This window comes from Littorina saxatilis, linkage group LG9, assembly GCF_037325665.1.
Source record: "Littorina saxatilis isolate snail1 linkage group LG9, US_GU_Lsax_2.0, whole genome shotgun sequence".
NCBI classification, from domain to species: Eukaryota; Metazoa; Mollusca; class Gastropoda; order Littorinimorpha; family Littorinidae; genus Littorina; species Littorina saxatilis.
The window spans coordinates 37171978-37184210 of NC_090253.1; the positions used below are offsets into that span (position 1 = coordinate 37171978).

General features: G+C 39.4%; 1 protein-coding gene across 1 annotated transcript; it reads left to right on the forward strand.

The window, feature by feature from the left end:
• Nucleotides 1-891: 891 nt before the first annotated feature.
• LOC138975960 (E3 ubiquitin-protein ligase RNF185-like) lies at nucleotides 892-9900 on the forward strand. The gene is made up of 5 exons (XM_070348733.1): nucleotides 892-1143; nucleotides 2078-2209; nucleotides 3495-3549; nucleotides 5033-5153; nucleotides 5435-9900. The coding sequence occupies exons 1-5, from the start codon at nucleotides 995-997 to the stop codon at nucleotides 5530-5532; spliced, it is 555 nt and encodes a 184-aa protein (XP_070204834.1). The 5' UTR covers nucleotides 892-994; the 3' UTR covers nucleotides 5533-9900.
• Nucleotides 9901-12233: the final 2333 nt, after the last annotated feature.

The window sequence follows — 12233 nt, forward strand, 5'->3', positions numbered from 1 at the left end:
AGCGACCTTTCGATCACAAGTCCAGTGCTCTATCACCTGAGCTACCCGGGTCCCCGGCTCCGCCGGGTGCTTTCAGTTTGTTTGTGGCTAGATATCCACGGGTCCGTGTCTCGGTCCCCAGGCTATATCCACGTTACTGACGTCATCGTCGCACGAAAAGCCTCGCGTTGGCACTCTTATCAAGCGCCATTTTGTTTTTACCACTCTTTGACAACCTGCAAACTAAACTGAAAGCGGTAATCTTGAACTTTAGCGTGTTAAATTCATAGCTCAGAATCCAGTGCTATTCTTTACTCATTTTTGATACAAGTCCATGTAAGCAAGCCAAAGAACATTTGTCGTGAAATTAATTGACGGATTGAGCTTCAAACTTAAGCATAATTAATTAATTTGGTTGTTCAATCGACGAAAATGCACCGAAAATGGCGTACGTTGTCAACCATGGGACATCATTTACACGAAAGAGTTGTCTCCCTTGTCTCAGCATACGGATAATTCTTTCTTTGACCCATGTAAACAAAATGCATTCGTACAGTTCATCGGAGTTCATTCCGTAACTTCAAAGGGATCTAAAATGACTTGTTATGATTACAAGTGCATTTAACACGCTAAAGTTCAAGATTACCCTGAAAGCCTTACAGGAGTGCCGCATTGATGTGCAACTTTCGAAAAGTTCGTCGAGATCGGATAGCAGTCATCAGGAGTATCGCACAAACTATAGATTCCTATGGCTTAAAACATGATACAACGTGAGAAAATACTATGAAAATACTAGAACAACAAAACTATTATATGAAAATATTACATGAAAATGCTTTAGTTTGAGGTCGCGCAGTAATTAGTCAGAACCTGTAGGGGAGGTAACAAGCTACAAGCCTAGTTTCCCCTGCCAAATCTACGCATGCGCAATGCAACGTATGTCTGGGCTGTGAAAGTCGATGTGTTGTTTTGGTGCTGATCTATTTACGATGTTAGAAGCACCTAGGACGGAACGATGAGTGCCGAAACAACCTCTCAAAACAATAATTCGCCATCGAGCGAAGATAATAACACTGCGGAAGAAGCTGCGGGTACATACGAATGCAACATATGCCTTGAAACAGCGAACGATGCAGTCGTCAGTATGTGCGGACACTTGTTTTGGTAATGTGAATTTTCAGTTTATGTTTTGGGGGTTTATGGAGGTTCCTTGTTGCTACCCGCTATTTCATGTGCTTTAACATTGATGTATGTATTGTCCAATCATTTGTGTTTAATACTGGAACACGGTTTGACTTTGTATTTTGACCAACATCAGAATTGTACAAAATGGGTGTGGCAGTGATTGATATCAATGTGTTTAATTTGTAAGAACACAAGTTATGAATATTGCGACACGTTTTTAAGGTAAAAGATAGCTTCCCACAGATAGCAAGATATGCAACACACACGGTAAGGGCGATAAGAAAAGAAAAGAAAAACCTCCAAGAAGAAATGGAACAATTAGGTAAAATTAGATGTTCTTTTCTTTACACTCATGAATTTACAGTGTTCCTCACCCAGCTCTTCGTCCTCCTTCACCCCTCAGGTTAATGTTCCTCCTTTCATGATTCAGCAGAAAGGTAACTTAGCTAGCATAAAGGCCTTATAATTGGTACTGGAAGTGTGTTGTGATCAACTGGAAGTGAAAGGATCTCAGAATGTTAACTTTTGGTTACACTTACAGCTATACTAATTACTATCTGATGCATACATGTATGCATAACATTTCACTTTGAGGACATTTAATTCCTGCAGAAAGTGCCATTGCTTGTTTACAGATTTAATTTATTCTCATCCTGGAACGCCGAAGAAGAAGAATTTATTCTAAATTCTTCTTAAAAATAAATTCAGGTTGCACTAGAAGACAGTTTCCTCCTTTTAAGATTTTACCATTGCATATTTTTGGTTACGCATTTTTGTATGTTCTCACACACATATTGAGATGTATTCATATCTTGTAAGAGCCTGCATGAACAGGTCGTAGTTTACCAGACGGTAATTTACATGGGAGTACATTATTGTAACTTTAATGGTTATAATTTTCTTGCTGTTACAGCTGGCCATGTTTGCATCAGTGGTTGGAGACACGGCGTTCCAGACAGACATGTCCAGTGTGCAAAGCTGGCATCAGCAAAGACAAAGTGATTCCCATATATGGCCGTGGAAATCCCAACCCACAAGATCCTAGGTAAGCGTTGTGCTTCCCAGCTTGTGCATACACAGAATCTGAGCATCCTTTCATACCCAAAACATCTTCAGCCTGGCCCTTTCTGCGCAGAGGGGGAATTTATATGCTTTATTAATTTTGTAAGTTAGTGAGTGACACCGTACCCATGTCAATCGTCCAAATTATTTCAGCAAAATATCCCTGCTCTGCACTGGAAGCATCCAGTAGAGAAAGGACGTTCTTATTCCTTGTAAACACATGCATGACAGATCGAAGAGTAAGAAAGTTTACATTACATGGTCGTTTAAGCATACATGGAGGGAAGTGTCTTTATGAAGTTACATCTCAAATTGCTTGCAGCTGCATTATTTAATTGTGTCTCACTAGATAGAAGTACCGTATTTGACGCACCGTTTTATAAGCCGCACCCCCGACTTTTAAAAAAAAAATGGGACGAGCAACGTATAGGCCGCGTCACTATATTAGCCGCCGTCGAAAATAAATATAATCAGATCGTGTCAATCAATCAAAACAACCAGGCAAACGAAAATACGGTATTTGGTGAAATCGGCTCCAAGAATAAAGAAGAAAAGTGAAAAAGTTTGAAGAAAAATATCACACACACAATTTGTAACCAACACATAATAAGCTTTTTTGGGATGATTTACGACTTTTGCGCACATTTCGAGCAGACGAAAACACAACATGGCGGCTCTCGCTCCTCCAACTATCGCGAGACACAAAAAAACGAAATCTCGCACGCGCGAGATCCTGATACATCCGGTGTTTCTCTGTACGCTATCTTGTCACGACGACTTGTTGACAAACGAAGATTCGCGAAAGAAAGAGAAAAGCGCCGAGTCTTGAGTAGAGAGCTATAAATAAAGTACCGGTAGTCGTCAATCGAGCGAAATGAAAATCCGCGGCGTCTTCCATTAGGTGAATGCTATTCAAGTTTAGGTAACGTTTTAGCTGCATCTTTTTATAAGCCGAAATGCGATTTAAAAAAAAAAAAAGTCGCGGCTTGTAGTCCATCAAATACGGTAACACTCAGGTTATAAAACTCACCTGGGAAAAATTGCTACTCCTGCTCTAGCATCAGGTTTTTTTCACAAGTAAAAATGTGTGAAATGAAGCTATTTACTGGACAGATTCTTGGTTGTAAATGTAATACATGTAGAAGAAATGGGACGGTTAAATTGCAAGCGTCTTTGTTGATAGGGCTGATGGTGTGTAGGACTAAGATTCCAACTGAGGAGGAGGAGCAAGTGTTCTGATCAGGTTTGCCTGTGATTTTGGTTTGCAGAGAAAAATTGCCACCTCGCCCACCAGGCCAGAGATCTGAACCAGAAGGAACTGGGGTATGTTAATGAGAGAGAGAGAGAGAGAGAGAGAGAGAGAGAGAGAGAGAGAGAGAGAGAGAGAGAGAGAGAGAGAGAGAGAGAGAGAGAGAGAGAGAGAGAGAGAGAGAGAGAGAGAGAGAGAGAGAGAGAGAGAGAGAGAGAGAGAGAGAGAGAGAGAGAGAGAGAGAGAGAGAGAGAGAGAGAGAGAGAGAGAGAGAGAGAGTGTGTGTGTGTGTCTTTGTAAAAGTGTTTGTATGTGTGTGCATGTATGTGTGTCTTTCCCTGTCTGTCTGTCTGCCTGACTGTAAAGTGTGGATACATGTCTGTATATATACCGAGCAACAAAAGAAACGCGAACAAATTTGTCATTGTTTGATTGACAAAATCTCCAACAATTATAGAGTTAGAATTATTAAACCACAAAATTTTGATGAAGGCATGTTTGACCTTGCTTTTGTGTGATTATTTTGATGCTGTGACTGTTTTAACACACGGGACAAGCAGGTTTAACGTTAAACACATAATACGCGCTCGCAGCACGTGCAAGTGGAGCAGGAGAAATCTGATGTGTGAGACGTGTTCACTAATGCATTAGCAACCAAAAGCGACCATGTCACGCTTGCTGCCAGTCTCACTTTTGAAACAGCCAGGATGCCAAGATTGACACCACCATAATGCCAGGTTGATTTAAAGCTAGGGATGATCCAGAAGCGCTGGCATGTGCTTTAAACGTGCATATGTCAACAGTATATCACCTTCACCAAGGTTCTGTTGACAATGGAAGCACTGCAGTTATGCAACGCGGTGGATTTTTCGCATTACCCCAATAAGACAAGATCGCAATTTCCTGCCACAACGTCTTCGAGATCGATTCAATACAGCCACTAACAATACCAGGAACATCATTGGAAGCCACCAGTGTCCGATCAGTGGCCAGAGAGCGCGATGAAGACTGACTGAGCGAGACCTCCAAAACTTGGTTAACGTTAAACCTGCTTGTCCCGTGTGTTGAAACAGTCGCAGCATCAAAATAATCACACAACAGCTAGGTCAAACATACCTTCATCAAACTTTTGTGGTTTGATAATTCTAACTCTATAATTTGTTGGAGATTTTGTCAATCAACATTGCAGAATTTTTTCGCGTTTCTTTTGTTGCTCGGTATATATATGAGAGAGAGATTTAGAGAAATTGTAAGCCTCAAATAATGTGCAGTTCATTTCGTCATACAGATGTCTGTTTACATGTGTGTAAAACTAAAAGCAATTGTATCCATTTGTACATCTGTGGCTGTGTGTGTGCCTTTCCCTGTCTGTGTGTCGATCTGACGTGTACTGCCTGCCTGGCTGCAGTGTGTGTGTGTGTGTGTGTGATCATAAGAACCTGGCGTACATTTATTTCAGAACCAGAAAATTTGTGAAATCCATTTAAACTCAGACTTTGTTCAAGTCCCACAATCGTTTTCCTGTCAATGCTAATTAATTGTAACCTTTTTTTCCAGGCCTTTCCCAATTTTGGGTTTGGTGGGGATGGAGGTTTCCAGTTTTCCTTTGGTATCGGTGCTTTCCCCTTTGGCATTTTCGCATCCACTTTCAACTTCAATGACGGAAGGCCTGCTGCACGTAAGTTTTAAAATCAAACATGAAGCAAAGATGGAACAAGTGAGAGAAAGAGTGTGCGTGCGTGTGTGCGGAAAAAGAGAGAGAGGGAGAGAACTTCGGCGGTAAGAGAGAGATTAAACAGGGCTATTATAATAACAAGATAACAATGAAACAAGAGAAAATAGACAACACCAGGGATCTGGAAGCTCTGAAACATTCACACACCATCACCATAAAAAGTGCTTGTTACAGTGCTTTGCATCCATTTGGACGTCGTCATGGAATTTTTGTGTGTGTTTCAGCGGCACCGGGATCCCCCCAAGAAGCAGAGGAACAGTTTCTGTCTAAAGTCTTTTTGTGGGTTGGCATCATCTTCATCTTTTGGCTTCTCATTGCGTGATCCACGCTGTGATGAATAAATTTACATTTCTAATGTGTCTTTGATCCTTACCCCCCCCCCCCCCCACACGCACACACGCACACACACACACTCCCTTTTCTCACCTTTGGGGGGGGGGCCCGAAAATCTGTTTTGTTTGGCAAGTCCATTTAATTTTTCTTAATTGCTTTTGTCTTGTTATTTGCAAACATCAGCATCTCTGTTTCATTTGTTTGTTTTTGGTAACAAATAACTGGCAGACTGTGTTAAGTCTAATCACCACTTCATCCTTCCCACAGACAGCCAATACCACATAAACAGTGATAAATATGCAGCAGGAAACCAGGAATTCCTTATTTTAAAGAGTATTTGTTGACAGATTTCATGAATTTCTACAAATTCTAGACAGGAAAATGTTTGAAAAATCTGAAAATATTAGGATCATCTGAACCTCAAGTCTGTTTTTCTGTTTTTGATATTTTTCTCCGCTTTAACCTCTGCATGCATGTTTACTCTTCCTTATCAGTTTATTTTGCAAGTATATATAGAGAATGTTTGTACCAACATCGCATGTGATCGGTCAGACATTGTTTGGTGGGGCGTACATTTTACTGTGCTCCATCTCCCCATTCTACTTCCCTTATTCCCTTCTTCACTTTACCTCCCACCCTAGCTACCCCCTCAATTCCCAACCCACCCCACCACTCTAACACAACCCCTCCCACTTTTTCCCCCTATTAGTTTATCCCACTTTTTTTCTAGGTCTAGTTTTTTTTTGATTTTTTTTTTTGGGGGGGGGGGGGGAGGGGTGGTGTTTCTATTTTCACATACTTTTGAGTTGTCAAAAGATACCACAATTTTTGTGTGTGGCTGTGCTGAAGTTGTCACCAAATTGGGAATTATTGGACTTTTGGAACAGTCACAAGCCTATGACGTGTGTGGCCGCACATAAGTGAACAGAACTAATTGTGTTTGTACAATTATCGTGTTTGTGCCTGCATATACAGTTATATTGAAGTAAATTTTTCAGGATGTCTCTTTGTGAACATACATGTACTAATAAATGTTTTAATCTCTCTAACAAGCATTGTGAGATTTTCATAATCTTATAAATCATGTACGTGTGTGTAGTGGAGAAATTGAAAACTCTGATTTTTGTTATTGTTGTTGTTTCCTGTAGATGGGGGGGGGGGGGGGGGGGGAGTTTGCATTTATCAACATGTACTGGTTTTGACAAAACTTCAACTGCCATACTTTGCACTTGTGTTTGTGTCATTTTTGTTGCTTTGCAATAGTGTTTTCACGGAACATTGTGCTCATAGTAAGCTCTCTTGTGAGAATTTGTATGATTGACTTGGAGCCAACATTTCCAAATGCATTGAGAACTCTGCTCTTTCTCATTGTCTGTTTTCTTCTTTGAGAACTTGTTTTTACAATGTCATTAGAATAAAACTTATTAAAAAAAAAAGATCATTGTTTTCCTTCACTTAATCTTATGCAAGCTTATAGAGGCTTGTTGAGCGCAAATTTACTCTTGCCTTGTTGACTTTGAAGACTGCAAGCTATGCTATACATGCAGAAGCAATTCGACACATTATTTCCTGGATTCTGTAATCATTATATCCTTTGCTAATCTTTTCATTTAATTTCATTTATAGAATGACCAGATGTTTTGATTCCTGTTTTCCTGTTATGAGATGTGTGTGTAATATGTGTAAAAGCAGTAGATTCAAGAAGAATTTTTATCCACTGATACATTTATCACTGAAGATTTATCCACTGATAAATGAATGGCCCTGGTTTGTGTGTGTGGGTACTGGTACGTGTTTTTTTGTTTGTTTGTTTTTTTACCTTGAAGAAGGTGTTTCGGGGTTATGAATAATTCCAGTGTGTATTTATGTTCAGAGAGAGAGTGTGAGTGTGTGTGTGTGTGTGCAAGAGACTGCAGGAAAAACGTTTTCTGTGAAAATGAGGGAAAGAAGTTTTCTGAACAGTGCACGCTCAGTTTTGGGAGATGTATGTTTCTTTCATACAAAGAAAGGAACACAAACTGTCTTTGCCAGTTGTGTCAGTGGAGGATCTGTAGCTACGCATTTTTTTGCAGTTAGTGTTTCACTGATGGGAACTAATTTCTTAAATCCTTAAACATTTGTAGCTCAAAGATATAATTGTACATCTAGTGAATTTTGCGCAGGCTTGTTCATAATGCTCATTGCCAAAGGTTGTGTTTATGTGCATCATACGTCAAATTGAGGGAGGGAGAGGGTTTGAAGTGATACAGGATTGAGCATTATTAATCAGTATCGGTAATTTGAATTTTGTTGTCAAGTTTGTTTATGTATACTTATAGATCATACTTTTGGTCTATTCGAGGCAGGTGGCATTTTTTGTTACCAATGTACATTGGCTGTACTGTAATTTAGACGCACCAGCAGTGATTTAATGTGCCCTGCAATTATGCTAATTAGTAAAATTCATATGAAAAGAGGAGCGTCCTACTCTTACGCATCAGAGTCTTGAGTGGGTTCATCGTCATATTTTTCTGTGCGGACAAGTACGCTTACATCTTGACAGATGAAACCCATTTGGATTTCTGATTTCTAATAAGTATTGTAGCAAATGCGAGCAAGTTCCTTTGCAGTCAGGGGCCAAAAAGTAGGGAGATCGAAGTAAACATAAAGACAAAGTGCATGGAAACATTACCATCAGGCATCTGCAAAGACTTCCCTTACACCGCTTTGAACATTTGAATAATTCGAACACCAATAACTTTAAGATACTCCTGGTGTGTGGTATCAAGATTCTGAACCAAGAACCAAACTGTGTAGCTCTTGTTGCGATATGTTTTTGTTTTTGAGTCACTTGAGAAAAAGTGACTATGTAATCGGTCAGTGTTAGTCTGTCCGGCCGGCCGTCCGGCCGTCCGGCCGTCTGGCCGGCCGGCCGTAGACACCACCTTAACGTTGGACTTTTCTCGGAAACTATCAAAGCGATCGGGCTCATATTTTGTTTAGTCGTGACCTCCAATGACCTCTACACTTTAACGATGGTTTCGTTGACCTTTGACCTTTTTCAAGGTCACAGGTCAGCGTCAAAGGAAAAATTAGACATTTTATATCTTTGACAAAGTTCATCGGATGTGATTGAAACTTTGTAGGATTATTCTTTACATCAAAGTATTTACATCTGTAGCCTTTTACGAACGTTATCAGAAAAACAAGGGAGATAACTAGCCTTTTCTGTTCGGCAACACACAACTTAACGTTGGGCTTTTCTCGGAAACTATAAAAGTGACCGGGCTCAAATTTTATGTGAACGTGACTCATTGTGTTGTGAATAGCAATTTCTTCCTGTCCATCTGATGCCTCATATAATATTCAGAACTGCGAAAGTGACTCGATCGAGCGTTTGCTCTTCTTGTTGTTGTTGTCAGGAGTCCCTTTAAACAGAAAAATAAATTGCATATGACAGTGGAAAGGGGAAATATTCAGCAGTAATTCAGTGTGGAATTAGAACTTGTTGGCCAAAAGTACAGTGACAACGAAGTTGAGATGACCTTGTGAGTGGCTGCATGAGAAACAGAGAAGCATTATGATATCAAATGTGTGACATATTTGCCAATTAATTATCCATTAGCATGCACACTTTAAAGTGAAGGAAAATCAAAGATGAAATGGAAATGTAGGTTATTACACTGCTGCGATGCAAGGACTCCCATAAGACCACCTTAAAGCGTCCCTACTTTGCAGGTGGACTGTCACGACAGGTATCCCCAATCATATAAAACAAATCATGTCCAATATAGGCATTTAAGACCTGACGGGCAGTATTAAACCCCCAAACGTTCCTTCCGACAGGTATATTTTGATCAAGCTTATACATGTAGTCAAAAGGGACAACAGGAGGTGACCTTTCATAGGAGGTAACCTTTCATAGGAGGTGTCCTAAGGTGTATAAGGCAGGTACCACTGTATGAACTTATACACAAATACAACTTTATAGGCTGTATGCAACTAACATGTGAATGAATTACATTTTTGTCTCCAAAAAAGAAGGGTGTGGCAAATAAGCTCGTATTGTCTTGTTGGCTGTAACATAGTGTGCTTATTTTGTGTGTACTTGTTCTTTTATTTACTTTGTGTAGTTTTGTTTCACAACAACAACAGTGAATCAGATTTGATTATCCGACTTCAATGTGAATAATGACATTGTGTGATTAATGTGTTATCTGATCATGTGCTTTGCTGGCAAATGGGTTAAACTAAAGATTGGGGGCTGGAGTTGTCAAAACAGGTGGATTTAAAGTATTACTGTATCCTATTGTTGCATGTATAATTTTGATGTACATGTAAATAATCAGTGACAATTAAATAAAAGTTGTTCAGCTGATTTGCTTTTACTTTATGTTCCCTTCTTTAGGTGTTACATGCTTGGTGTGTGTGTGTGTTTGTGTGTGTGTGATTGTTACACATATTGTTATCCCCGAGTACGCAGTACTAGTTGGTCCAGCAGACTTTAATTGTGTGTCTGTGTGTCTGTCTCGACTTAACAGCTTATTGCTGGGAAACTACTGGGCGCAGTTCGTTCAAAAGTTGATACACTAACTTGATAATAGGTCCGATTGATCGTATTAAAACTTCATAATGTTACCTGGGACCTAAATGCCCCAAAAAACACAAAAGCCACTCTTAACGGTGGGAGTTTTTGCGGTGGGAGGCTGGTCGCTTTGCGAACAGCCTCAGCCGAACACGCCACGGAGTGACGAGAAAAGCGTGATTTACAAGCCAGCCAGCGGGTGCGAGGATTTGGTCTCGGCAAAGAAACAACAATGCAGTGTTTGTCTCGGTGAGACTGAAAGAGAGACAAGAGAGCACGAGAAAGAGCGACAGGGACACACAGTGACCAAAGTGATCGGGGTTCGATTCCCGGCATGGGCGGTCTATTTTTTTTTTTTTTTTAATTCTTGTTTACTATTGTTTATTATGAACGTTTTAATGTTTTATTTTACTGTAATAGTTTTTTTTAATTGTGTAAAATAAATAAATAATTTTTTTATTTTTATTTTTTAATCCAAGTGATCCGGGTTTTTTTTTTAATTCTTGTTTTACTCTAATTAGACTAATAATTTTTTTAATTGTGTAAAATAAATAAATAAATTTTTTTTTTTTTTTTTAATCCACGTGCACAAGACAAAAACTTTCATACTGGGGGAGCGTACTCGGGTCCAGCGCCAGCGTTTTTTATTACATTTAGTCAAGTTTTGACTAAATGTTTTAACGTAGAGGGGGGAATCGAGACGAGGGTCGTGGTGTATGTGCGTGCGTGCGTGCGTGTGTGTGTGGGTGTGTGGGTGTCTCTGTGTGTGTGTAGAGCGATTCAGACTAAACTACTGGACCGATCTTTATGAAATTTGACATGAGAGTTCCTGGGTATGAAATCCCCATACGTTTTTTTCATTTTTTTGATAAATGTTTTTGATGACGTCATATCCGGCTTTTCGTGAAAGTTGAGGCGGCACTGTCACGCTCTCATTTTTCAACCAAATTGGTTGAAATTTTGGTCAAGTAATCTTCGACGAAGCCCGGACTTCGGTATTGCATTTCAGCTTGGTGGCTTAAAAATTAATTAATGACTTTGGTCATTAAAAATCGGAAAATTGTAAAAAAAAAAATTTTTTTATAAAACGATCCAAATTTACGTTCATCTTATTCTCCATCATTTTCTGATTCCAAAAACATATACATATGTTATATTTGGATTAAAAACAAGCTCTGAAAATTAAAAATATAAAAATTATTATCAAAATTACAAGTCAAGTAATCTTCGACGAAGCCCGGACTTCGGTATTGCATTTCAGCTTGGTGGCTTAAAAATTAATTAATGACTTTGGTCATTAAAAATCGGAAAATTGTAAAAAAAAAATTTTTTTTATAAAACGATCCAAATTTACGTTCATCTTATTCTCCATCATTTTCTGATTCCAAAAACATATACATATGTTATATTTGGATTAAAAACAAGCTCTGAAAATTAAAAATATAAAAATTATTATCAAAATTACATTTTCCAAATCAATTTAAAAACACTTTCATCTTATTCCTTGTCGGTTCCTGATTCCAAAAACATATAGATATGATATGTTTGGATTAAAAACACGCTCAGAAAGTTAAAACGAAGAGAGGTACAGAAAAGCGTGCTATCCTTCTCAGCGCAAGTACTACCCCGCTCTTCTTGTCAATTTCACTGCCTTTGCCGTGCGCGGTGGACTGACGATGCTGCGAGTATACGGTCTTGCTGCGTTGCATTGCGTTCAGTTTCATTCTGTGAGTTCGACAGCTACTTGACTAAATGTTGTATTTTCGCCTTACGCGACTTGTTGTTATTGCTGTTTCTTTGAGGAGAACAGGTATTGCTTTTTGCTAAACTGTCGCAAGACATCTTTCTGATCGTAACATTTTTACAGCCTCGAACGCAGTAGCGCTTCAGTTTAACAAGAAAGCGTGGTTTTCTGTATAAGATCAATTAGAAAACAAACAAACGCTTTAATGTGATATTCTGAGAGAGATGCCGGCGATACGGCATGGACCGATGATGATCAGAATGCCTGTGTCAGTTTAAGAAGCCGGCTGGCGTCATTCCGTCGTCCGCGTTTGAAACAGGCGAGACGGCCTTCAAACATAATTACATGTCGGCGTGACTCTGCACTCTTGACATTATTGTGT